The sequence below is a fragment of the Pempheris klunzingeri genome, chromosome 10 (assembly GCF_042242105.1).
Source record: "Pempheris klunzingeri isolate RE-2024b chromosome 10, fPemKlu1.hap1, whole genome shotgun sequence".
Classification (NCBI taxonomy): Eukaryota; Metazoa; Chordata; class Actinopteri; order Acropomatiformes; family Pempheridae; genus Pempheris; species Pempheris klunzingeri.
Genome location: NC_092021.1, coordinates 20,737,169 through 20,762,290, shown reverse-complemented (window position 1 = coordinate 20,762,290; position 25,122 = coordinate 20,737,169). Strand labels below are relative to the sequence as shown.

Here is a 25,122-nt window from a genome sequence, read left to right as displayed (position 1 = left end):
CTAAAATTTATGAATCGCAGTCTGTATTTGCATCTTGTATGTACAGATATCAGTTTTTTTCCCTTCAGTATTTTAGTTTTTTTACCTGTGAGGAAAATATGTGCCTGAGGACAGCGAGTCTTCAATGAGACCACACGTTGAAGCCAGCCAGCGCCTTGACAGGAGTATCTGATAGATAAAAACACAGGGGAAATCATACTGATAGACATGTCTGCACTAAGAATGGTGCCTTTCACTAAGCTTCACAACACACCACCCGTGACTAACACTGTTCACTGTTTCATACGTCTCAGAATTTCTTTCCAGTGCCCAGAGTGTGTGTGCAGCTCACTTCTGTTAGTGTGTGAGAGCACACACACACAACTGGAGAGGTGCAGGCTTCATAGAGAGGATGTTGCCACTTTTGGCCGAGCCCGAACGATGAAATAACAAGAGAGTTATTCTCTTCAGCTGTACTCATCTTCCTTCCATCTCTTTCTGTCTTTTGTTTTGTGGTTCACGTTACCTTCTTTCCAAATCCATCATGAAAGTAGAGCAATCATCCGCCAGCTTCTGGGTTTCCTGCATTCCAGCTGTAGCTGTGAGAGACGCAGAGACTGTTTGTACTTCCACTCCAACACACTCGCATCAAGTTTAAGCCCAGTTGAGAGGGAATATCTAAATGAAACCTCAATAAAGTAACAGTTTATCATTCAATCAGGTATAAGAAAGGCTGTGAATATTGTATGTACAGTTGTATTTACGGCTACTGACTGATAAACACAATCATACCAGTCAGCAGTCATTGAATTAGATTATTTAACTTCTGATAAAACTATATAACTAAATCTTCCCCTTACAACTGAAAAGTCAGTTCATATGAAATAAAATGCACTCTTGCTCTGCTCTGACTGCTCTGATTTTGCTCCCTTTATCATGCCAAAAGGGGATCTGTTGAACATGTGACCTCCTCCATCCCTTCAGCAGTCTGACTGTCCCCGCCCACTGAAAACCTCCTGAATCAACCTCGCTGTCCGCCATCTTTTTTTCCCTCTCTAACTCCAGCTTCAACAAAACAAAGATGTCGAAGGTGAGAGTGAAGCAGCAGATTGTTCTGTTCTTCAGCTGCAGCAGTTTTTGAAAAATTAAACCATGTAAATCTGTTATAGTAGGACCTTCAAATACAAGTATGACCCTGAAAATGAGCAGAATGTGGGGCCTTTAAGAGTGTATGGGCGCCGTCTGTGCTGGAAACCTGAAACTATTTTCCAACAGAGTCCAGCTGGAAAAAAAATGTGCATTGTAAAACACCCCAGTTCTGAGGATGATCAGAAGATCAAGACAAGATAAAGTGCACACCATGGAAGATGAAATAAAGCACTGCGGGAAGTAGATAACAGTAATATCACCGCAGGCTAACGGTTTTTAATTCATAACCTCAGGGGGAGGTTTAGCTGGAGCTTACATTGTAAAGCAACACAATGCTATTATGCTGAAATATTTCACATTCATGCTGCATTCTGCTAATTCCTTCTGCAGCATCGCACCTGCTTTCGCTGCAGCTGTTACCCGAATTAGGCCTTTTTTACATTCTTGGCTGACATTGAGACTCCCCCCTCAGGACACTCACTCTGCCACTCATACATAAATACATACATTCTGTATAGTCAATACGCTGAAAAGATCCACTGTTGATCACTAACTTACCGTTAAAATTCATATCTAGCAGCTCTGCCCAGATTTATTTTAGTGTCAGAAAAAAGCTTTTTTGACCCAGTAGATATTCCTGCTTATGCTTCGGAGGGTCAGGAGAGGGCGGAGGGGTCGCCGGTCAATCACAGAGCTGACATATTGAGACTGGCAACCACTCACACTCACATTCATAACTACAGGCAATTTAGAGTCGCCAATTAATCTAACCTTCATGTCTGTGGGAGGAAGCCGCAGCTCCCAGAGAAGCACAGGCACAGAAGGAAGAAAAAGCTGCTGTAATAAATATTACAGAGGCACATTTAACATGCAGAAAAATGTTTGTGAGTTTGAATTACTATGCACAGTTTAACACTTGGCAACCAGAAATCCGTAGCATTTTTATGACACATTTGCACTGCAGCAACTTGCTTCAGCAAATACAAATTCCAATAGTCCTGGCTATCTTTATATTCACAGAGTAAACCCACATGACAAAGTGGAACTCGGCTTTTTCTTCCTTCTCATCGCTGCTCATGACTGTATGTAGGGGAGATGGAAAAGTACCTGGGGCGCACACGAAAATTCATTTAAGAGCGGAAAAGTTCCCAGTCACAGTCTTGTCTCTGTAGGCAGGGAGGTAAACGACATTCCACCACCATAGGCCAGTTTCCACTTGGAAAGTCTGGGCTGCCGCCCACTCTTCCCTCTGGTTGTGCAGCAGTTCATGCACAGTTGTTGCCTTTGAGCAGCCCTGTAAAGACTCTGAACGGGTACAAGATGGCATCCCAGCAGCTCTATTTGAGGTTAATGGGGCTGGCTGTACTGCTGACACTGTTGGCTCTTAGAGGTGAGCTCAATAATCTTCTTTCTTTTTTTGGATTTTCTTCTGCTTTACTATGATTTGCTCTTAAAATGTCCCATTTTGTAGTCCACTTTAGTCTGTACTTCAGCATCTGGCCGTGTATTTAAATCTACTTTTGAGTGGTAGTTGAGTTTCTCACAGCACTAGCAGTCAAAGAAATTAATTACTGCATGTCAGAGAGTGTGAGATAACTTTTAAGAGAATGTCTGCTATTAGGAAACATGAGTCCATACGAATAGTAGATAATCCCATTTACTATAATCAGTGTGATTAACATTTCTAGAATAACGACTATCAGAACGATCACAGATAAATTACAAGTCTCTGCAAGCTTGGAAACAAAAGCTACGATAGGTCAAACTCATCAAACACAGAAAAACCTACAATAGACAAATCTTTTGTTTGATGCCTTTTGAGTAGTGCTATATTATCCTTTTACTTTTTTCATAACACACATGCATTAAAATGCAAGTAGATTAATGCACTACTACTGGTTTGCTATTTTCTAATGATAGCTGTGGGAGACCAGAATAAAAAAAATAAATAAAAAAAAACAGCTGCAAAAGCTCTGGAAAGAATTACTGCTATAGTAATGAGAGATGTTCTGCAGGAATGTGTTGCTCATTTGCAACACAAACTGGAGAAATCCACATGCAAGCAATTTTCTCCAGCTTCCACTTCTAACCGCACAGTGCACATGTGCTGTGCTGAGGACTAAACAGAGCCCACCTTAAGACACGGACTGGATTTCTGGACACATCCTGAGGTACATGGTATTCTGAGATGGGTTTAGGTTAGAGAAACCTCAACTTCATCTTTTATCTTTTCAAAAAACACAATAATTAAACCTTTTTAAGACTATAGACGTGCCAGGCACTTCAAGGAGGGACTGCAATACTCAATCAGTGGCCACTGTAAGTATTGAAGAGGCCATATGACTGAACTGGCTGTGTGCAGCAGGATACAAGATATCTCATTAGTGCAAACTTATTACTGAAGGTCCATACTGTATGTATGAACCTTCACCAAATACAGTGTATTGATCCTGATGAAGAGAGCAGCAGGCCGAAAGTTGCTCTAGCAAATATATATACACATAAATTGGCCTTTGAATGTGTGTTGGCAACTTTAGCTGCCTTCAATCATTATCTTTGACATTGACATCGACACTTAAAATTGAAGACATCCATGAAACTGGTTTAGTTAACTGAAATGGGGGCAACAAGTAAAGTGTAAAACTATTTAAGCTCATCAGAAAATCTGCTGCAGCGAGAGCAGAACAGTCCCATTACTGTACCAGTACTGGCTGCCCATTACTGACCTATTGTAACCTACAGGCTACTCTGAACATGTGTGTGACGGTTTAGAAATGACTGACAGCTGGTTCACTAACTTACCTCTCTTAAAGAATGCTGTTTCATGCTGCTGCTCTCTGTTGACTCTCCTTCACAGATGTATCCAGTGACAGCAGCTTGCAAAAGATCTTGAGGAAAAGAGATGGTAATATTTTACTAAACACACTGCTGATACAAAGAGCAACTCCAGTTACTTGTGTTTTGACAATGCCCTTTCATTCTTTTGCCCTGTTGTGCTTCCACCCAGTGGCAGGAGCAGGTACTGCCCCCTCGAAGTCCGACGTTGCCGTCTCCTCCTCCAAGGCTCAGGAGTTCCTGGCAAAACTGAGCAGAACCAAGAGGCACATTTGGGATCGCAACAGAGCAGACGTACAGCAGTGGATCATGCAGTTTATGTCCATGGGATATGATGAGCAGGTTGGTTGTGTCAGGTTTTCTCTGAACTCCTCAAAGGATAACTCCAGTACTTTAAACCTGGGCCAGATTTTTTATTTATTTATTTTATTATTATTTTTTTTTTTTTACATATTCTAGATTTGAAAAATTTTAGCCAGCAGCTGAGAACAGGCAGCAGGCAGTAATGGCTGTAATGTAAAACCTCGGGACGATGGTGCCCAATCAAAGCACATCTGCTAAAAGTAACTTTATTTATATAGCACCTCTTAAGAGCAGAGACATCACAAAGTGCAGACACAAAATAAGAAGATTACAAAAACAGAAAAGGTCACTCTAAACAAATGGGTCTTTGGCTGCTTTAACAAGTGTCCACAGATCTTAAATGTAAAGGAAGAGAGCTCCAAAGTTGACGAGCCACAACTTCAGAAGCACAATTTCCTTTAGTTTTAAGCCTCAATGAAGGAGAGACCTGCTGGTGGTGGAGAGCTGCAGTAGATCTTTGATGTAGGCCGGTAAAAGTGATCGCAAGAATTTTGAATTGGATTCTGGATTTGATGAGTAGCCAGTGAGGAGCAGTTCGTTCCGATCCAACAGAATATTTGTTGTTCATCGACAGGCAGCGGTAGATCAGCATCTGCCACTCGGTACGGACACAGACATAGACCTGTAAGATCCTTCTCTTTTAACCAGAAACAGCTGCTGTTATCGCGTTGTCAGACACTCAGAATAACAAACTGAGCCTGTCAAAGGCAAAAACAAGCACTTTTAGAGCACATACTTTAGTCAGGGGCAATTGCCCCGAAGGATTACACTGCAACCATTACAACCCATTTGCTGCCTGTTCTCGGCTGCCAGTGGAGGAGATCTACAGGCCCAATTCCAAAAGTTTTTGTAGCTTCCTGTCATTTCAAACCCAAAATATGTAGGAAAAGGGTTTAAAATACTCGAGTTATCCTTTAAGTCTTTCGACACAACAAAACAGGGGTAAATCTGCAGTGGAGCTTACCAACATAACAGGGATTCTGCAAAACAAAATTGATCCACATAACAAAAACAGAACCAGATTTACCAGCTCTCTTTCTGCAGGGTTTAAAGGTCTAACCCGCACAAAGACAGGAACAAAAAGTCTCTCAGCAGTCTCTCTCTCTTACATACAGCTCATGTTTAGTTTACCTTCCTCCAACAGCAGACTGACCATATATTTTTCTAAATATGTGCAACCTATATAGTTATAAAAATCAGTTTCCACATTATAATATGACAGGATTCACTTGTACATTGAAAGGCCACTCCAGTGATAATAGTCTGGTCTGATGTCTATAAGATTCAGAGATGATCTTTTCAAAAGGCACAGTTTTCCTCAAATGTTACTGTCTGACTGAGGGAATAAATACAGTCATGGAAGGGAATGCATGGTGATACATGAATTCCTTCTCTCACACACAAATGCCCCACTTACAGAGCCAGCTTCAGGTTTTTTTCAGGTCAGCAACTGTCATGTACAATTCACCAGGGACAATAAAGAATGGAAGGAAAACATAATAAGAACAAGTAAAAGAAAAAAAAAAGAGAGAGAGAGCAGAGTGCACGAAACAACCTCATACTTCCACTATTTTTGACAGCTGATAGCATTTTTGTGTCAACTGGGAAAGCTGTGAAAGCATTGGCCTTTTTCAACGTCTGTTTGCTACAGCTGTGCCTGCTGACAGTCTGACCGGGCACCTTATCAGCTCCCTTTGTGTCTATAAGCTCGAGGTTTGTAACGAGCCACGCCTGTGCTGTCCTTTCCTCACCAGAGGCTGGAGGCCGACCTGTCATACTGGATGGACCACGCTCGCTCCAATGACCAAGGGCGTCAGCACCACTATGACGAAAACTCTCCCATCGGCCCGCGCGACCCCAGTTCCTACAGACACGGAGCTAATGTCAACTATGACTACTATTAACTTCTATCAACTTCTGCGAATGGTCAAAGGGGTTTTCTGTGTCACAGTCAGTCCCTTGCCCTCTATTTGAGAGAACGTAGCCTGTGATAATGAGTTTTACACCTTCCATGTAGCTGTCAACACCTAAGTACTTCACAGCTGCTCTGGATTCTTTGTTTTGATTGGTTACACCCACCAGCATAACCACTCAAGTTTCTCTACATGCCCACATATCAGCTATAAAAATAGAAGTAACACACAGAATTGTGTGCTGATTTGTATGAAATACTGTTCAGATCTGATGTCGGGGCTCTTTTCTTGTCACTTGATAATTGTAAATAAAGATGTGGCTTCGCACTGTCTAAGTTCCCTGATTCTTCACTTCCACTAAACTGTAGAAATGTGTCTAACTCTCTCTCACGCACAAATGCACAAAATCAATTTGTGTGCTCATTCTGCATGCTCTCTCTCTTTCTCTCTCTCTCTCTCTTACACACACACACACACACACACACACACACAAATATCTTCCCTAATTATATCATACACAAAATATTGGAAATATTTTATTAAAATAGCATCTTCATCTGAAATTGATAATGCACATCCTGACATGAGATTTCACAGAACAGAACACAATAATGTCCTGATAAACACGTAGTGACGCTGTAACAATCTTTCTAGGAGATTTGCCCAGTCCAGCGGTGTGCTGTGTCAACAGCCAACAGGACGCTGGCACGCCACTGATGAGAGGACAAAACATCCAGTGGAAAAACAAAATCGGTAGTTCACCTTTGGAGACGAAACATCATGAAACTCAGACAATAAACAGGAAGCGCTGATGCACAGTACGAGCTGTTTGCAAGATTCTCATGTCTGCAGTTTAAATAGCAAAAGCACAAATTCACAAAAAAAAGGTAGGCTTGGTTTCAAATTTCTTGCCTCAAATTTCTGATTCAGGCTTGTCCATCCAAAAAAGGCAAACTCCAGTAAGAAAGACCTCACCCACAGTGCAGCTGCAGCTCCCGTGCAAGGCAACACTTTTTTTTTTCTAAAAAAAAAAAAGAGACTTTTAAGAGAAAGTTGTTTTTGCTTCTCAAGAAAGTCATTATATCCCAGAGTGCTCAATTCAGCAGTGTATTTCAGAGAACTGCTCTTCAGGGGTCCTCTGAGGAGTCTTTACATAGTTCTGTGTTTTAGGAGTGTCTGAGATGGAAAAACTGGACCTCAGTTATGTCTGGGTCTTCCCTTCTTCATGCGGGCGGCTTTGGGTTTGGGGATGTACTGGTTGTTGGCCTGGTGCTCGAGCTCCCTGCTGAAGTACTGGATAGTTTTGTTCAAGCCTTCCTCCAGGGGCACCTGTCAACATAACACACACAACGTTAAGATACTGCCACTGGGAGAAGAGAAACAAACAAACAAACAAAGAAAAACTCACATATATTGCAGCTACACTATCATATACTGATACACTGATCAGATCAGCTGTATATATGAGGCAGTCATGTAGTCCACGGTTAAACTGAGACACTGATGGTGGCTGCTATTACTAACATGCTATTACTCATTTAGCCAGCCAATTATCCTCTTCATTGTAAATTGTGCATCTATCTAATGAGTTCATGTTTCCCCTCCAGAGTTTTCCCCGTGTTTTCGCTGAGTCAGTCTGATGAGCTGGACTCACCTTAAAATTAAATTAATGACATAATTGAAATACATTTCAGCGTACAGTTTCATTGACAAATGATCAACTTCAAATTGAAAATACTAACTATCATCTTTTGCATTGAATTTGATTTCAAAATATTAAATACGTATCAAAAGCATTTGCTTTAAGTATTGGTTCAACAATGTTTATCTCTCCCCATATAACTAAATTGTGCCAATATCCTAATATTGAGATATGTTTAGTAGTCTTGCTGTAGTATGTTTGAATTATGTTAGCGAGTTTTATCATTCGCCAAAGCATGAAAACTTTAACACTTTTATTACTTTAGTTAATATATAACAAATCAGCCCAGTGGATTCAAGCCTCTCAGAGATACATGTTGCAGGTATGTATGTTCACGGTTTTAAACTGTAAATGTCCCACTCAGTACATATTTTGGTGTAAGTTCTTTGAAAATTAAAAATTAGGGATCTTCATCATGATTTTTTAAACTTTCAAACATCAATATCAGCCATCTTCCTCAAATGTCTTGTCCACTTACGGAGTCCACTTATAATCTGTCACTGGAATTTAGTACATAAATCAGCAAAGAAAATCATCAAGTTTAGCTTTTTACTATGTGACTTTGAATGCTAGGTCACATACTGACATCAAGAGAATGCTGTGATAATGATTTTAGTATTAATGTTGTTAATCCTGTCTCTCTATAAAAATATCAATATCAGCTTTCAAGAAGAAAAAAAAAGTTACAACATTACACGTCATTGTGCATCTACAGTGCCAGTCTTTCATGCGTCACACATACCACCGGCTCCCAGCCGAGCATCATCTTGGCCTTTCGGATGTCAGGTCTCCTCCTCTGAGGGTCGTCCTGGGCCTCCGGAAGGAACTGGATCTGACTTCGGCTCACTGTGTGTGTGTGTGTGTGTGTGTGTGTGTGTTCACAAGTGTACAGAAAGGGGAACATATTGTTATTTTTCTCATTCCTACTAATACTGATGATCAGACAATTCAAACTGTGAGTAAAGGCAGATTAATGCGCGCACAACTGATTGATTCAGCCTGATAATTTAAGACGCATCCATTGCTTCAACAATAACGGTGTTAAATCATCCACTGAGAAACAGATCAATTTCTATGGGACCACAACGACACACAGGGGCATAACTCCACCTTAAGAAATAAAGGGTGAGACAAAACAAGCAGTGGGACAAGTGACTTGACTGACAGGACAGATATCTCGATCAATCTGGCGCCTTACCAACGAGACTTTTGATGAGACGAGCAAACTCCAATATGGTGTGCTCCTCTGGGTTCCCCTGCAAACATATTTCATAAACTCATCACAGCAGTGTCAAGAGGGCGCAGACACAATAATTGACTCCCCAGTAAGTTTTCTCCCAATGGGGAATTTAATTTCTATTTTAATTTGTAAAACACAGCTGGTTATGATGAACTCACCAGATTCACTGGACTGCTGATGTTGCTGTTCATCAATAACACCAGGCCGTTAACCAGATCGCTGGAGAGCAAATCAGAGGCAGAGGCATTAAAATGGATTCTCTTCTTTTAAAGTCCTACTTGCATGAGCATGAACTTTCTATGCAGAGAGGTGTTTATGAGAACAGTGTGTATACTGTACACTGTGAAATGTCTCAGCTGACGAGGACCCACAAACTCAGAGATGAAAACATTGAATATATAAATTAATTTACAACCACTTCAGCAGATTATATACACATGTTCATAATAAGAAACATAATCTACACTAACTAGACTAAGCAAATAGTCTAAAAAAAAACACGCTTGAGTCTTATTTCAGTATTGCTATTTAGTAAAATATGGAAAACCAATTAAATCAAATTTTCATAATAATGTTTTTCCACTGGAGGATTAATATATTAATGGAGAAAACAACCATTAAATAGGATCAAATTCTGCAGTTTCATCCTTGGCACAGGTAAGTGCAGCTTCTTGCTGAAAATGAATTAACATCAGACTGAGAAATGCAACATAAAAACATGAAACAATGCATACACAGCGAGGGATCAAATGTTGTGGCAGAATAAGGAGCTTGCTGCAATGCCTTTTTAACACTTCCACAGTTAGTGTGCGTGTGTGGGACCCATCAAAATCTTTTCTCATTTCGTCACTCTACGGACAAAGTAATTCTAAAATTTCTAAGCTATAAATAATGACCCATTCTGGCTTTTGGCACAGTTTTCATCCCCAACTGGGAAACTGTATCCCAGGAACTTAAATTACTTCTGTACAGTTGTACAGAAGTAGGCTTTTCTGAGCTTTTACTGAAGAGCAACAGAGAACATCCTGAATGGAGGAATTGATCAGATTCTAGTTAGGGTGAGTGTTCGAGAAAACTGCCTCCTGTTTCTTTTGTTAATCTGGCCTCTCCCTCTTCAGCCAAGGCACTAGTTAATGGTAAGAGTGCAGTGTGGTGGTGAATCTGTCGCCAACCGTCCAGCAACTCATTCAAGCAACATGCAAGTCTCAAAGATGTCTGGATATTGGAGCTAGTCCAACCTCTGCAGGCATTGGCAGATGCGTTCTGTCAAACTGTCCCATGTTTACAGGGTCATATTGCTAAAGCAGAGCTGAGGCTGGAGAAAAGCGTGCTGACTTATCACGCAACAACCAAGCACAGAATCTGGATGGTCCAGAATCAAAGCACTTTTAAAGATCCATCCTCTTGGTACGTATGTATGTATGTATGAATGGATGGGTTTATGTATGGACAGATAGCACATATGCATATACACTTGACTGCTACTGGGGTAGCAGAGGGAATAAAACTCTTGTCAAATCGATTGCATGCCAGAGATCTGTATGCGTGACCAGATGAAAGCAGTTTAAAGAATAGAGTACAGGTTTGCCGTTCAGGTCTGAGAGGTTGGGGGTGGGGCGGCCTGTTGTTCTTGCTGGAGGCGGCCAGTATGTTGAGGAACAGTAGAGCAGAATGGGTTGAATGATATTTTTGTAGAGCAAGAACAGAGGGTGGGGGCAGCATAAAGTGCAGATTGCCTTAATGGCAGCCTTTGTGGATATCAGTGGTGTGTTTTTCAAAGCTCAACTATTTTCTTTGCAATTTTCATGTGCATTTTCAAATTGCGCATGAAAAAAATGGAGCCACTTGAAAAACATTATGTATCTGTAAACCTCAAGTTTTGTAGAAAACAACACAGAAAATCTGCTTGTAAGTCAAACAGACTGAACCCTACATGAATTTCAACAAAAGCAGCCTGTCTGTTTTTTTCTTTTCACACCTGGAATATGGAATATGCATTGTCTTCTATATCAATCTGATATTTAGCCCCCTTAAAGCACTTTGATGAACCCATACCCATTATGCTTCTCTCCCTTGACTCCCTGCTTTTATCTGTCACCCTGACAAGTGCTCCTACTCTTTGTATGAAATTATTTTCCAGGAGTTTTTATTGACATAGAGGAGAGCACAAACTTTCACATAATTCACTGGTAGGTGTAGTATTTACACATTTAACCCCAGTTTTATTCCTTTTTTTTTTGACGATGCAGGGTTCATCATGAAGTGTCTCAGGCTCATTACAGGTCACTGCTGACTCTACAATAAGCTCATCTGACCTCGTCTTTTTGTTACAGCTGGCCAGCACTGGAATGTTTATTTTTATTTACTTGCAAAGTTCTGCTCAATAAAGAAGCAGCTTGATTGTGTTCTGTGTTGTACTTAACTTGACTTCAAACTTGAACGAAAATTGACTGTGCTTTACCTTTGTAACAGTTTCAAAACACAACTAGAAAAGTGCACTCAGCAGAGTGCAGATCTCTACCTGACAGTCTCTGAAATGCCTGACCCAGCTGCGGAGGGGAGCACAACAGCTGCTAACACAAGCTCCTCTAGAGTTAAGTTGAGGCGAAGAAAACAGAAAACAGGGATTTATTGATGTTGTATAGACTGCCTAACTCTATTAGGCTCTAACAAATCAGGTATGGAATTAATCTGTAGATGCTCCAGTTCAAAGCGAGATCATAAATGTGCCCAAAAATATTGGCTGTTAGTAGTTTGAGAGATTAGCTGTGGACAAATTTACAAAAAGTAGTAAATCACACCCTAATGTACACTGTAAGGCTGTAAGGTGAGTGTTATCACCCTAAAGCTGTATTGATGTAGATGAATAAAATCTTAATTTCAGTTCAAGTACTCATTTAAAATTTACTTTTGTCAAGCAGAGTGGAACAGAAATGCACGGCCGTTTTTTCCAATTTTTCCATTGCAGTCTCTGGTGAACTAACTATAGTTTACTAGATAACCGTAACACTTTAAACATAACACTGAGTTGGCCAAAGCCCATAAGTAACAGATTAAATCAAATAAAATGTATTTTGCTTTAAAGAAAATTAGAAAGTTTTTGTTGTACATACAATTAACATCACTGTGCATTTATTCATCAACAGCAAATGTAAATCTCTTTCCTCTGCTGCATGCATGCAGATATGACCATCTACAGCATTTTCACTGAGCATCTCTCAAAATTCCACTTGCAACTCTGGGAAAAATAGACTCGACACTGACAAGATCATCTCAAGGCCGTTCCGCTCAGCGTCTGGTGTGAACGTTTAGACTGACTGACACGAGAGCCGAAAAGCAAAGGGACTGTTTTTCCGTTACGCTTCATGTCTGGTACTCCCACTTTGAAGTGCCGCACCGCGCAGCTTCTCCTACCAACTTGACTATCAAACAAAATACACATCTCGGGTAACTTCAGTGAGGGGCTAAAATACACTTCAAATTTTGCAGGACAACACGGGTTATTTCCATGACATTTGGTAAATTTTAATGCATTTTCAAGTGTTTCCATGATTGGAAAAATAGACTCTGTGTGGGAATCCTGTCTTATGCAAGTTTCATTTAATAAGAACTGACAATAAAGATTTTATATGGCCCGTAGCATGATTTTAATATGTCTGCATTCTCATGGCTAATGATCCAGCTCCATTAATTTTCAAGTTCAATTCATTATGCATTTTACTGTCCATGTCAATTCAAGTCAAGAGAAATTCTATCAACATTCTCACTAAACTTAACAATGGTTTTGTTTTATTATGTTGAATGTGTTTTAATATTTCATTAAGTTCAAAGTATTCGTCTCCATAGTCTCCATAGAAGGACACAATCAATGACGTGATATACAAATTGTGATTGAACCGAATCCTCAATCACAATTTGATCCTATAGGAAAAGACATTATTTTTATATTCATATATTTATTCTATTTTCTTATACAGGTACTTTTTATAGGTTAAATTGTATTTTAAGAGAACCCCAACACCAATTCTACTATAAGACTATACAACTATTGTTCTTTGACTCATTATTTGTATTTGCCACATTTAAGTCTTCTCTCCTTTTCTGTGGCATTCAAAGCCTTTGTGTGGGCTAGGCTAAGTTTCCTGCAAGCCCACGGCCTCAGTATTTTTCTTTATATAATGTTATTTTTGCTTCTTAGAGGTAAGTAAAATTGAGCTTTGAAACAATCTTATTACCATATTAGAAGAAAATACAAACCTACCAACATCAATAATGTACCGTATGGGTGAACACTGTTTATGGGCACTGAAGGTAATAAAATGGCATTAACGACAATCCTGTTTTATCCGAAACAAAATGCTTCTGAACATGACCATTACATTTTGATAGACAAAGAGCAGATATGACTGTGTGGAGGGGAGTTTCAAGATAAACTGTCAGTAACGAAGGAAATCATGTTTCAGTCATTAAAGTTTTTCTGAAAGTTTACCCAAAGACCTTGGCCTTTTACTGTTTACACAACACCAAAGTCATACAGGGCAGCAGGTGAATGCTTTGAAGAGATAAGAAAGCTTCAAATACTCAAGTTTCTCTGATCTCTCATCATCAAATTAACGCCATTATCGCTGGCACACACACCTGTAAATATTCCTTTAAGTCTTCCGTGCAAGAAGACACGCAAATGTCAGTGTAAGGACACACACACACACACACACACACACACACGTGTATGTATGTATGTATGTATGTATGTATATGTGTGTGTGTGTGTGTGTGTATTCATTGTTATTCATATTGTAAAAGTATTGTTATATTATTTCCTTATATTATTACACTGTATTCTACTGTATAAAATGTCCCTGGGATCATGAAAGGCACTATATATATCCATACTATTATTATAATTATTACTCATTGGGGGGGAACAAGAGTTAAACAAGAATTATGCATTTCAGGGACATAACAAAACAGGATTGATTTAGTAATCTTACCTTACATACTGAAAGGCTCTTGTTTGGGAACCAGTACCATACACCTAGAGCAACAACAGAACACTGATCATCATTTCTGCATGATGCACATACAGAAGGTGAATGTGTTATCGTGTGTAAAACAATAAATTACACACATTACAAGTTTATTTATGATGAGCAAGTATAATTGATTCTTTTTGCCATGATCTTGAATGCCACAAAGATGCAGCCACAGTAATCGATCAGCATCTCACAGAGGCTAATTCAGTGTGTACATCCTCAAACAGTTTGTCTCCAGCACCTAATACATGATGAATGCACATTATTAATTAGGAAACTTAAAAAGCTTACAGTGAGAGGTTCTCCCTGTAGAGCCTGCAGGATGAAGTTGCTGACAACACGCCCATCGTTCATGTGCATCCGAGAGCCAAACGTGTTGAAGATTCTTGCCACCCTCACCTCTACTCCTTCCTGTGAGCAAAGAAACAAGAAAAAGGGTGACTCAGTCGTTTAGGAATGTTGTTGCTCCTTGGTTTCAATGTTTATTTACATGGTCAAGATGATCTGAAGTAGTTCAAACCAAGCATCAGAATGGGGAAAAAAAGTGATTTAAGTGAGTTGGAACGTGGCACGGTTGTTGCACCAACAACTTGAAATTCCAGGGACCATCTCTAGGGTTTACAGAGAACTGTCTGAGGAGAATGGCCAGACTGGTTCAAGCTGATATAAAAGCAACAGTAACTCAAAAAAAACACTCTTTACAGCTGAGGCATGCAGAAGAGCATCTCTGAATGCATAACGCATTGAAACTTGAAACAGATGGGCTGTAGCAGCAGAGGAGAACACCAGCTACTTTATTAGGTGTCTACCTAAAGTGGCTGGTGAGTGTATAGTGTTGTATTCAAAAAGGAACAACAATATGTTCTCCTTGCCTATAAGCCATTTCCTATATACACCATTAAGTGTTTAAGTAATATTATTTGCAATTAAGTATATTTATTTAACCTTTATTTAACCAGAAGATCCCTTGAGGTTCAATATTTTTGAGGGAGATGGAAAACAGATGGAGCACATTATAAATAGACATGGAGTAACAGATACATCTTACAGAATCCAACTTAGGAATAGTAATTGCACTCCTCGGTTACTCAGTTTGTTTACCAGAGCCTGAATTATCCCAAGGAGATCAAATCATCAATCTGTAGAGTGTTCTGAAGAATACTCCATGACCAGGATGCAAAATGAGAGGAAGCTGCTCTACCAAGTCCTGGATACCTGGTAGAGCACTCTTCTAGTGGAGTGAAAATAAGTGTTTGTGAGTGATAGGAGATTACACAGATATAAAGTGAGTTTATCCAATATGGCTTTGCGAACAAGTCTCCTTAAGCTTAATGAAGACCAACACTCGGATATGAAATAGAAAGAACTGTGAGTCAGTGTGGTGAAGTGTAGAGGAGGCAGTATGCATGTAGAATGTAGAACGTCCCTGTAGTCTAGAGTAGGCCTAGTTAAGAAAACACTTGTACAGGCTGTACAAGTGTTTTCCTTGCCGTGTAAATTAAAGCATGCCTTGTTTCAACAACCAGCCTAACCTTCAGATTCTTCATTAGGTCATGAATATGCACTTGGAGGATCATACTTGAGTACTGACAGTAGAACAGTAGAACAGAGTACTCTCCTAAGGTATGAATGCTATCATTATCTGAGATCTGGGAGTGAACTCTGGAAAAGATCATGAATTTAGCTTTTGGACCTTATTATACAGTCTAAACTTGACAATTAATGGTACAAAAGCCAAATTCATGATCTTTTCCAGAGTTCACTCCCAGATCTCAGATAATGAGATCAGCTTTTGAAATGCCGTCTAGAGCTCATCAACAGCCTGACGCACAGATGAGGCAACTGAATATATTACTGAATCATCTGCATAAAGATGCACTTTAGCTATAAGCCTGTCCTTCGCAATGTTATTTATGAAAACAGAGAATGACAGTGGCTAAATTTTAACCTTTTCGGGAACTGCCTTCGAGATCTCCATGAAGCTTGACTTGTGACCTTCTGTATATACACACTGTATTGTATCTGCAAAACATTTCCTGAACCACGCTTTTGCCTTGCCACCCATACCGATATCAAAGAGTCTCCCAAGTCGAGAACACAGGCTGATTTTGAGAATGGAATGGAATAAATCTGGAAGCTGAGATTAAACACATGAACAATAAGATCAGCGATAAACTCAGCTGCATGCTTTAAAAGGATCCAGGTTGTCAAGTCTAGACACCTTTTTGGTGAGTCTGTACAGTAAAGCGGTTAGAGCTCCAAGACACTGCTGTATAAGTATTAAAAACAGAGCCAGCTGTTATGAAACCATAGCAACCATAACATCTTTGCTTTTACTTCCAGGTGAGTCAACTACAATGTGTTCAGTGAGGCCTGAAGTGGAACTGGAGTATGACAACGATTTTATTACATTTACTTCATTATAAATTCTTCTGACACATGAGACCATGCAGAGGGAACTAAATTGACCTCTGTTGTCAAAATACTCCCCTTACAAACTCTCCAACAAAGAAGGAACAAGAAAAGTGCTAGCTATAACCAGTGTGACGGTTTGAAGATACTTATTTAACTTTATCTTTGGTCCCCCTGGCATGTTTGTAATTGTAGACTCAAGCTCAAAGTGTGTACAACTTTTTGTAAAACTGCTTAAATAAAGTTGTTAAAATAAAAAAACAAACTTGTATTCAAGATGGTGGCGAACAGAAGAAACAGAGATTTTTCATGTCGTATAGTGTGTAACATAAGTGGATCAAATCATATTGGGTACAGAATTAATCTGCATATATCTGATTTACAGGCATGAAAAAAAATATTAGGGCTGATCTGTCCAGTAACATTAGACACAGATTAGACACTGACAGATGATACCCTTCAGGCTTACACCTGGTGGGGTTGGTAAAGGAGGCCAAATATATTCTGGATACTCACACTGATCCAACAGACATGGAAAACTCTCCCTTTTTAGAAATCCATGGCCTTCATCAGTCAGCCTTATGGATCAATACTACATTAGATAAGATGTAGGCCGAATAACATGAATAAAAACAAGGAAATTATGTAGAATTGTCTCAACTTTCAAATATATTCAGTACGGTGAAGAACAAGGACACAATGAGGACAACATGATGTAGAGGTCTTGGAAAGGTTGTGTGTTTGTGTCTGCATACACCTCCTGTAAATGCAAACGATGGTGTGCACAGGTACACCTAAACATTTACTTGCACAGCTTGCTTCAGTCCTGAAACACATTATAGTTTACACACCTAATTCAGCAAGTAAACACCAATACTCTGATTGCAGAGAGTAATCAACTTGAAGTAGTACGTCAATGACAACAGTCTGAATTAATTAACATTCTCCACTAATTGTAATCGTATTGCTTGCCAGTCCATAGGACACGGATGGGAATTGATAAGATTTTAATGATGATACCAGTGCCACCTTCGATTCTTTATTGACGCCTTTATTGATTCCTGATCAATTTTCTGTGTGGAAAAAAGTAGGACTACATACGTTTTTAGCATCAAGGTATGTCTGTCTGTCTGTTATAATCTAAAATAGATTAAATGAGAGAATATGTTTAAAGCATTCGTTTTTATTTAGGTTTTCTTGATCCAAAAAATGCTAAGCCAGCCTACACGCTGCTACTTTAACGTAAGAGGTTTACCCTCAGTAGGAGACACTTAAAGCAATGGCACGTGTGTGTAAAGTGTCAAATACGTTGCATTACTGCAATTTGATCTCATGTGGTGTAAAAAGATGTTTCAGCATATTGCTGGTGTTTCCATTGTTTTTCTTTTCTTTTCGGCTTCCTATGTTGGGGATAACCTCCCTCACTTTTCCGGCAGCTGCCAGCAAAATGGCATGGGAGCTTAATGTTGTTCTTGAGAGGCTGCTATTTTTGACAAACTGTACGTGTACTTTTCCATCCATACACAAAGGAATGTGTGCTATTCAACCAAATTGCCTTAGGGTTATTAAATTCTCAATGAATGTGCATCTACACATAGATCCACAGGACACCTCCTGGAAGACCCACATCCTTCTGGCATAGATAAAAAGAAATAGAAAAAAAAAAAGGAATGCTCATATGCATGCAAGTACAAGATGTCATGGTACTATTCAGAAGATAGGCGGTTTAAGCTGAACAGTTCAGAGAAGTAAATCTTACTTAAGATTTGTTTTGAGCATGTATAAATGTGAAAACAATGCCAGCAATAACATAGACTGACACTTTTCACCGCTGACATCACTGACTCCAACATCACAGGCATACAACAGTAAATTACAGTGTTGGAAATGGAGATTTAAACCCAGAAAGGCTAAATGTAAAAACACTCTGCTGTGTGCTTCATTTATTTATTTAGTTTGCTACTGTAGTACCAGCTAGCTATATTGGTCCAGTGGTGTTCTTGCTGTCAAATGACTCAACTCTGTGCTCTTTAATTTATGCCATGCCACATTAAAATGCTTAATCAACTCTGATTTTGTACATGTCTTGAAAGCATCTACATTCGCACATTTATTGAGTCGCTGCTTTTGACGAACGAAACCTTTTTCTTATTGTGTTAGCTGTCTACCTATAACACGTAACCAAGACAGCCATTCACCAGACTACAAACATATACAAAATCATCACACGAATAAATGCGCAATCAAACACAAACACTCTCCCCTCCAGATGAAAGGCATCATCCACCGCATAACCAACATTCATCAGTTTTTAAATGTTAATGAATTGCAATCACATGACTGAGCAGCAGATGTAATATGCGATTTTTTTGTCACTGTGCACAAACGACTGACAGTCAGATATTGAAAGCCGGCCATTTCCGAGAATTCTCCCAGTGGGTGTGAAAAAAAAATAATGAGCAGCTGAGGAGGAGCAGGAGACGAGGCTGATAAATAAATATCACCTGCCTGGAGGAAAGGCAAGAGAAGTCAGTCATATCTGATCATCAAAGGCTGGCATCAATCAAAGTCATAATCAGAAAAAAATTATAAGTCTCCACATCATTTAGATTTTTCCAAATAAACTTTACCCATTTCTCTCTGATTTTTAGGTCCTTTGGTAACAAATGAAGGCTCACTAATTTTGTAAATTTGCAGCCAAAAATAAAACATTTCTCCTCCATCAGTTGTAAATCAGTGAAAAACTTAGCTAGCTTGCAAAATCATAACACATAGCTACACCTGGCTTCTCCTCTGGTTAGCAGCTAACGCTGAAGTAGATACACGTAATGATATGTATAGCATCACTCTGTCTGTAAACAGGATTGGCTCCTTAGGTTTGTGATGTATGAAATCCTGCCGACTGCCTGAATCCGTTTTTTTTTTAAGAATGTCCTTGTTACTCCGAAGTTTCAAAACAGACATGCTCAGCCAGGGGCATGTTCACAAGGTTAAATACTTGATTTCCACTTATGGAAACATGCATGGAATTATCAAGAGCTTGTTGCCAATGTGTGTTGAGTTACTGCACAGTGATGATACCTGTTTCATGTAGGCATAGCACATAGTCTCTGCTACACGTTTCCCCTCATCGTAGCATGCACGAGGTCCAATTGGGTTCACATGCCCCCAGTACTCCTCATTTTGTGGGTGTACCTCTGGATCTGGAATACAGACATTTCAGAAACTTTTCAGATACATTTTTAAAGCCACGACATTAAGTTTTCACACAAAGTTGATTTAGAATGGCAGGCTGCCCATCTTAGGGATGGCTGTGGCTCTGAGGCAGAGCCAAACAGAGCATTGGTGGTCGATCCCTGGCTCCTCTGATCGACATGTCTAAGTGTCCTTGAGCTGGACACTGAACCCCAAATTGCTCCTGAAGCTGTGCCAGTTTGTGAGTGTGTGTGAATGATTAGTTTCCTAATGAAAGATTGGCAACCTGCCATGTGAGAATGTGAACTGTAGTGTTGAAGCACTTTGAGTGATTGAAGAAAAGATTAGAAAGTAAGTCTATTTACAATTTACCATCTTGCAGACTGACACAGAAGTATGAGCATATTAACTGCATGTCTGCCCAAAAACCTCTGCTGCTAGCAATCAACAGATTAGAGGAAACAACAAGAACATTACAATAATGCCTGTCAAATGCTCAATGACACACGCTGATTAGCTTTCAGGATAAAGCTTTCCTCTGTCACTTCTGAGACTCTCTGTGATTGGTTGGCACAAATTTCAGTTTCTGTTGTCAAACGAGCAGGAGATAGTGATACATGATAAATGTTGCCTCTTAAACAAGGCTGATTGTAATTGTTGTGCTATATCAAGAGCCTTAAACAATTCATCACTTTATATTGGTGACGAACTACAATAAAGCACAAAAAGCAATCACAAAGAGGACCAGCTGGCCTCCTAAAGTTATTTTGAAATATGGTGTCAGAAATGCTATTGTTGGCTTGTGTTTGTTAAACGTTTAGCAAATGATTAATAATCAGTGTTTTCAAAACCCAAAGTAGAAAAGTGCAATATCCATGGGGTGTTCTGAATCTAAAATTATGTTTTGGGATGTAGTTGCAGCACTCAAAGCTAGATTTGACTGAGGGCTGCTGGAGGGTTCATAGGAATAAATTTCAGTTCACATATAACGTCACTACAAATCCATCCAAGTATTCTCCCTAAAGAAGTCCATTTGCTCACAAAGTCACTGGAAAGCAGAACCGGCACCAGTTCAATCTGGTTATGTAAAGAACACATGAACATGAGTGGGAGGCATCATTCTTACCTCCATAAACCTCAGAAGTAGAAGCCAAGAGAAGTCTGGCACCCACACGTTTGGCCAGACCTACGAGACACAGTGAGAGCAGTCCTCTTTAGTAGACACAGGAGATCAAACCCTGGCCTCAAACCTGACTAAATACCAGATCAGACAGAAGACAGCGCACTGTGCCACTGCCAAGGCAGCACAAAACAAAAAAAAGTATTTTTTGAAAATAGTGTTTGGTCTTGTTTTTTCTCTTTCATTTCAAGCCCTGAATATAATCTAAGTTTATGTTAAAACAGTGCTTTGACAATATTTTTTCTAAATATAATAATACTGATTATCACCTGGTGAGTGGCCAGAGAGACCAAAGCAAGCTCAGGTGACCTTCAGCATGAGGTTTTTTTTGTTTCCCTTTTGTTGTTACCCTTTCTTTCCCTCACACCAAGTAACAGCCGTATATAAGGGTGTCTTCCCACTTGTTGCCCCCCCCCGTACAAAAGAAAACTACAAATTGACACAAAATACTGACTTTAAAACTATTTAATTGCTTTTGAAGTGATTTTATTGCTTTCGCCTCCAGCACTTTGTTCATAGAAACGGTCTGCTATACAGAAATAAGACTGTGGAATGCCATAATTGACCGATCAGAATGAAGTATTCAACAAAGCTGTACAATAATCTACATTATTTGCTCGTTCATGGGTGTAAGATGAGGCAGGAAAGCCCAGCGTCCTCGCTGTGAAACACCAGAATGCAGAGTACTGCAGCACAATCAATCCATCAATCAATAGATACATTGATTAAAGTGCCACGTTGTGTGTGTACTTAACCCGTGTATCAACATCTGCAAGTCAGTGCTAAATTAACCATTTAATACTAACCGGTGATCCAGTAATGGTGACCTGTTGTCACAAAGATAAAGCCTCACAATTTTTGTTAATGGGATAAAGATTTCATTTTTCACTGAACTAATTAGTAATTAAAGACAAGTGTTTTAAAATCCCTCTCAAAAATACATTATTGCCGGTGAGACGGAAGCTAGTTTTTGCTTCTAATCAGAGATCTCCTCAGTTTCATTATCTACCAAATATAGGATATAGGCTGCCTAATTTTGACCAGTCTGACAACTCTCAGAGAAAATAACAGGAGGTTTTGATTGATAAAAGATGAAAATGTTATGAGGGATTATAGTGAGATTAATATTGAGTTCCGCACACAATAATAATAATAATAATGATAATAATAATAATAACAACAGCTTAAATTATATATATTATATAATATATATATATATTATTATATATATAGTGCCTTTCAAAAGACCCAAGGACGCTTTACAGACTAGACAAAAACGACAAAACAAAACAACAGATTAGCTGCCAAACGCCTAAGGGAAACAACTCATGGAGAGCATAACCATCTATCTAGCTATCAGAACAGGATTTTCCTCTTTTATTCCAGCTGGTGCTCACACCCAACCTGTGCTAGTGAGGCGCTTTAACACTTGGCTGAGCTTTCACAGAGCACAAACATCCAGACTCCCTGCTCATTGTTGTTGGGGACTCTGACAGAGAAAACCTCAGCATGTACTGCTAAAATACAGACAGCACACCAAAGTGTAACTGATGAAGACACCACACTAGACACCCATCTCTCTGTTCCTGGTGCAGTTCATCGTCTCCTGACTCACATGCAGAAACTAAAATCTGTTAAACCTAAAATGGACCAACGAGTGGCAAAGCTGGAATTGTGGCTGCAGCTACAGACCTGGATGAACTGTCTGACACTGTGGCATCTTACATCTGCTTTTGTGAGGACATATATGTGTAGACTAAAACTGTCCTTACAGAATCCTGTACAACCTGTCCAGAAACACGCTGACAAGGAAAATCAGAGTAGCACAGAGATGAAGGTTTTTAAGCCAACTACCCTCCAATATCCTACAAGATATCACCAGCTACAGGAAATGATCCCCCCCGGTGACATGAATGTGATTTACTGGAGGTTTTCAGTTTGTACTGAAACTACTGAAAATACTAGAGTAAAATTCTTATGCATGCGCACACAGACTTCGCCAATAAAGCTGATTCTGAAAAAGGGAGTTTTACAAACAGAATCTCAAAGAACTGAAAAATCTCCCTGACAACTTTAAAATAAGCTTATTAACAATATTTTGTGGTTTGTAAAACTGATTTTATTTTCTCGTTGCATTAGAAATTATACATAACCAATTTATTACAGTGTTCTTAAGAACATGTAAAACAAAAAAGCAAATTTAATGTGTTAATGTGAGTGTTAACACAAAGCCTGTCATTGTTTTGAAACGAATCCCTCCCTTATATGAACTCTGGCAACAGTATCCACTCAGTCTACTCACCAAGCATGTTGAGAGTGCCGATAGTGTTGGTCTTGAGTGTTTTGATGGGATTGTACATGTAGTTGGGAGGAGAGGCTGGAGACGCCAGGTGATAGATCTGGTCCACTGTAAAAAGAGGGAGAAAGATAAATCATCTGTTTTGTCAACATGTAATGACGGTGAAAGTGAATTATTTCCTTCCATTTTGTTTTTGGAACTATGACCTTAACGCCTTTACTAAGAGCCAGCCTAGGATATCTACAGTACAGCATAAGCCTTGGAAGAGGATATTTAGGACTGTAGAAAAAAAAAAAGATGGAATAATAATAGATTTAAGCCGAGAGTATGAGTCAGACAAAAATGTTTCTATCACATCTAACTTCCACTACTGAGGGAAGTAAATTCTGTCTATACTGTCGTGCAGCTCAGAGCTCATTTTCTCCTGATACATCTTAGGGATGTGGATTTTCAAGCAAAAATACTATTCAGTAGTCACTGTGAACTATTCGGAGATTATTCAATATTTTTTTTAAAAATTGCACATAATGATTTTTTAATTTTCTATAATATAGCAATTATTTGAAAATCATGACCCATCCCTAATACATGCTGGGACAATCAGAGTTAATACGTGATTGAAATATGAAAGAAATGTAAGTGGCTTGAAAATACAGGGGGCACGACTATGTGCAACAAGGTCTAATGTCTTTGTATGATTTTCAATAGGTTTTTCCTCCTTCAGCCATTTCTGACCCACTCTCTGGCGCCCCTCATCATCCCCTCATTTTCTAAAACACTCCGATCCTTTTTCCTCCTTTCAAACTGAATGTCACCACATATTGAAGCCTGACCTACTGATTCATGACTAAAAACATTTCACTTTCATAACTTGCTCCATCTTTTATATCACTTCTCTAATCATTGCAGCACCATTAGTACTTTTCATGGAGCTTGCAGGAGTCCTTCCAACTTAATTCTTATTCAATGCACCAAGCTAAAAACACCCACAAAAATCTAATCTGCCTGTTTTGTAATTTATACTATAACATCACAAACAGCTTGAAAGCGCTCAAAGCTGCGAGAGTATATTAAACTATATTATTTTACAACAACAAACACACAGGAATATGACTTTCACAGCTTGTCTTTTGGTGCATGTGTAACCCTACACATATTTTGAAATTAATGCTACTGCTGTTGTATCAGGTAGTCTGTCATCATGCAGGATTTTCTAACAGATGTGTGATGTAAAATTGGACATGTCTGGGTGACGCTAATCTATCATATCAAATCAGTGCACCACTAATACTATCCATGCGTTATACTATTCTACCTGTGCAATTCAATGTCTTCTTACCATAAACTGGAGCGGAGCCTGTGAGCTAGTTTAATGCAGACAACTAAAGTGCTCTGCAACATACACAAAAATGAAATCTGTTTACTGCAACAGATATGCATTGCTTCTTTACAGTTGTTTGGTCTTATCTGAGCAGTCAGTCCTCAGCTTGCTCTTTTGCTCTGCCATCCCTTCTCCTGCATCTCTGATTTAAAAAAAAACCAAAAAAAAAAAAAACCAGCTGTTATCAGCTGCCGCTGTTCATACAGCATTCAAAGCTCCACCTCCGTCCTCACATCCAGCTGAAGACTAAGTCTAACAGAGCTGACTGGGGTGCTTTTTGACAGCTGGCATACCGAAAGCAAACAAACAAAAGATTAGAAATGGATCAGGCTTCAGACATCCACAACTCATTCATCAAAAAAAACACCCAGCATGTTCCATCATAGGCACTGACTCTGTGGGGAAATTGTACTGTAAGTTGACTATATCAGAAGAATGGGT

The 25,122-nt window shown here is 39.3% G+C and overlaps 2 protein-coding genes across 2 annotated transcripts in view; one reads left to right on the top strand and one right to left on the bottom strand.

Moving 5' to 3' along the window:
- The first annotated feature begins 2,415 nt into the window (after positions 1-2,415).
- Positions 2,416-6,486, top strand: ecrg4a (ECRG4 augurin precursor a). Its single transcript, XM_070838499.1, has 4 exons — positions 2,416-2,518; positions 3,986-4,033; positions 4,136-4,305; positions 6,081-6,486. Exons 1-4 carry the CDS (start codon positions 2,449-2,451, stop codon positions 6,228-6,230), a joined length of 438 nt encoding a protein of 145 aa, XP_070694600.1. The 5' UTR covers positions 2,416-2,448; the 3' UTR covers positions 6,231-6,486.
- A 780-nt stretch (positions 6,487-7,266) lies between these two features.
- uxs1 (UDP-glucuronate decarboxylase 1) overlaps positions 7,267-25,122 on the bottom strand; it is a 32,723-nt gene continuing 14,867 nt past the window's right edge. Inside the window, exons 8-16 of the mRNA XM_070837808.1 lie at positions 23,304-23,408; positions 20,948-21,007; positions 19,708-19,829; positions 14,506-14,625; positions 14,173-14,216; positions 9,340-9,400; positions 9,140-9,197; positions 8,684-8,787; positions 7,267-7,568 (exon numbers count right to left, since the gene is read on the bottom strand). Coding sequence (XP_070693909.1) covers positions 7,437-7,568; positions 8,684-8,787; positions 9,140-9,197; positions 9,340-9,400; positions 14,173-14,216; positions 14,506-14,625; positions 19,708-19,829; positions 20,948-21,007; positions 23,304-23,408 — 806 coding nt within the window. The 3' untranslated portion in view covers positions 7,267-7,436. The remainder of the gene's footprint in view (positions 7,569-8,683; positions 8,788-9,139; positions 9,198-9,339; positions 9,401-14,172; positions 14,217-14,505; positions 14,626-19,707; positions 19,830-20,947; positions 21,008-23,303; positions 23,409-25,122) is intronic.

Coding starts and splice junctions, on each gene's coding strand:
- ecrg4a (XM_070838499.1), top strand. CDS start 2,449: ATGGCATCCCAGCAGCTCTATTTGAGGTTAATGGGGCTGGCTGTACTG. Junction 2,519..3,985: donor GACACTGTTGGCTCTTAGAG/GTGAGCTCAATA, acceptor TCTCCTTCACAG/ATGTATCCAGTGACAGCAGC. Junction 4,306..6,080: donor CCATGGGATATGATGAGCAG/GTTGGTTGTGTC, acceptor TTTCCTCACCAG/AGGCTGGAGGCCGACCTGTC.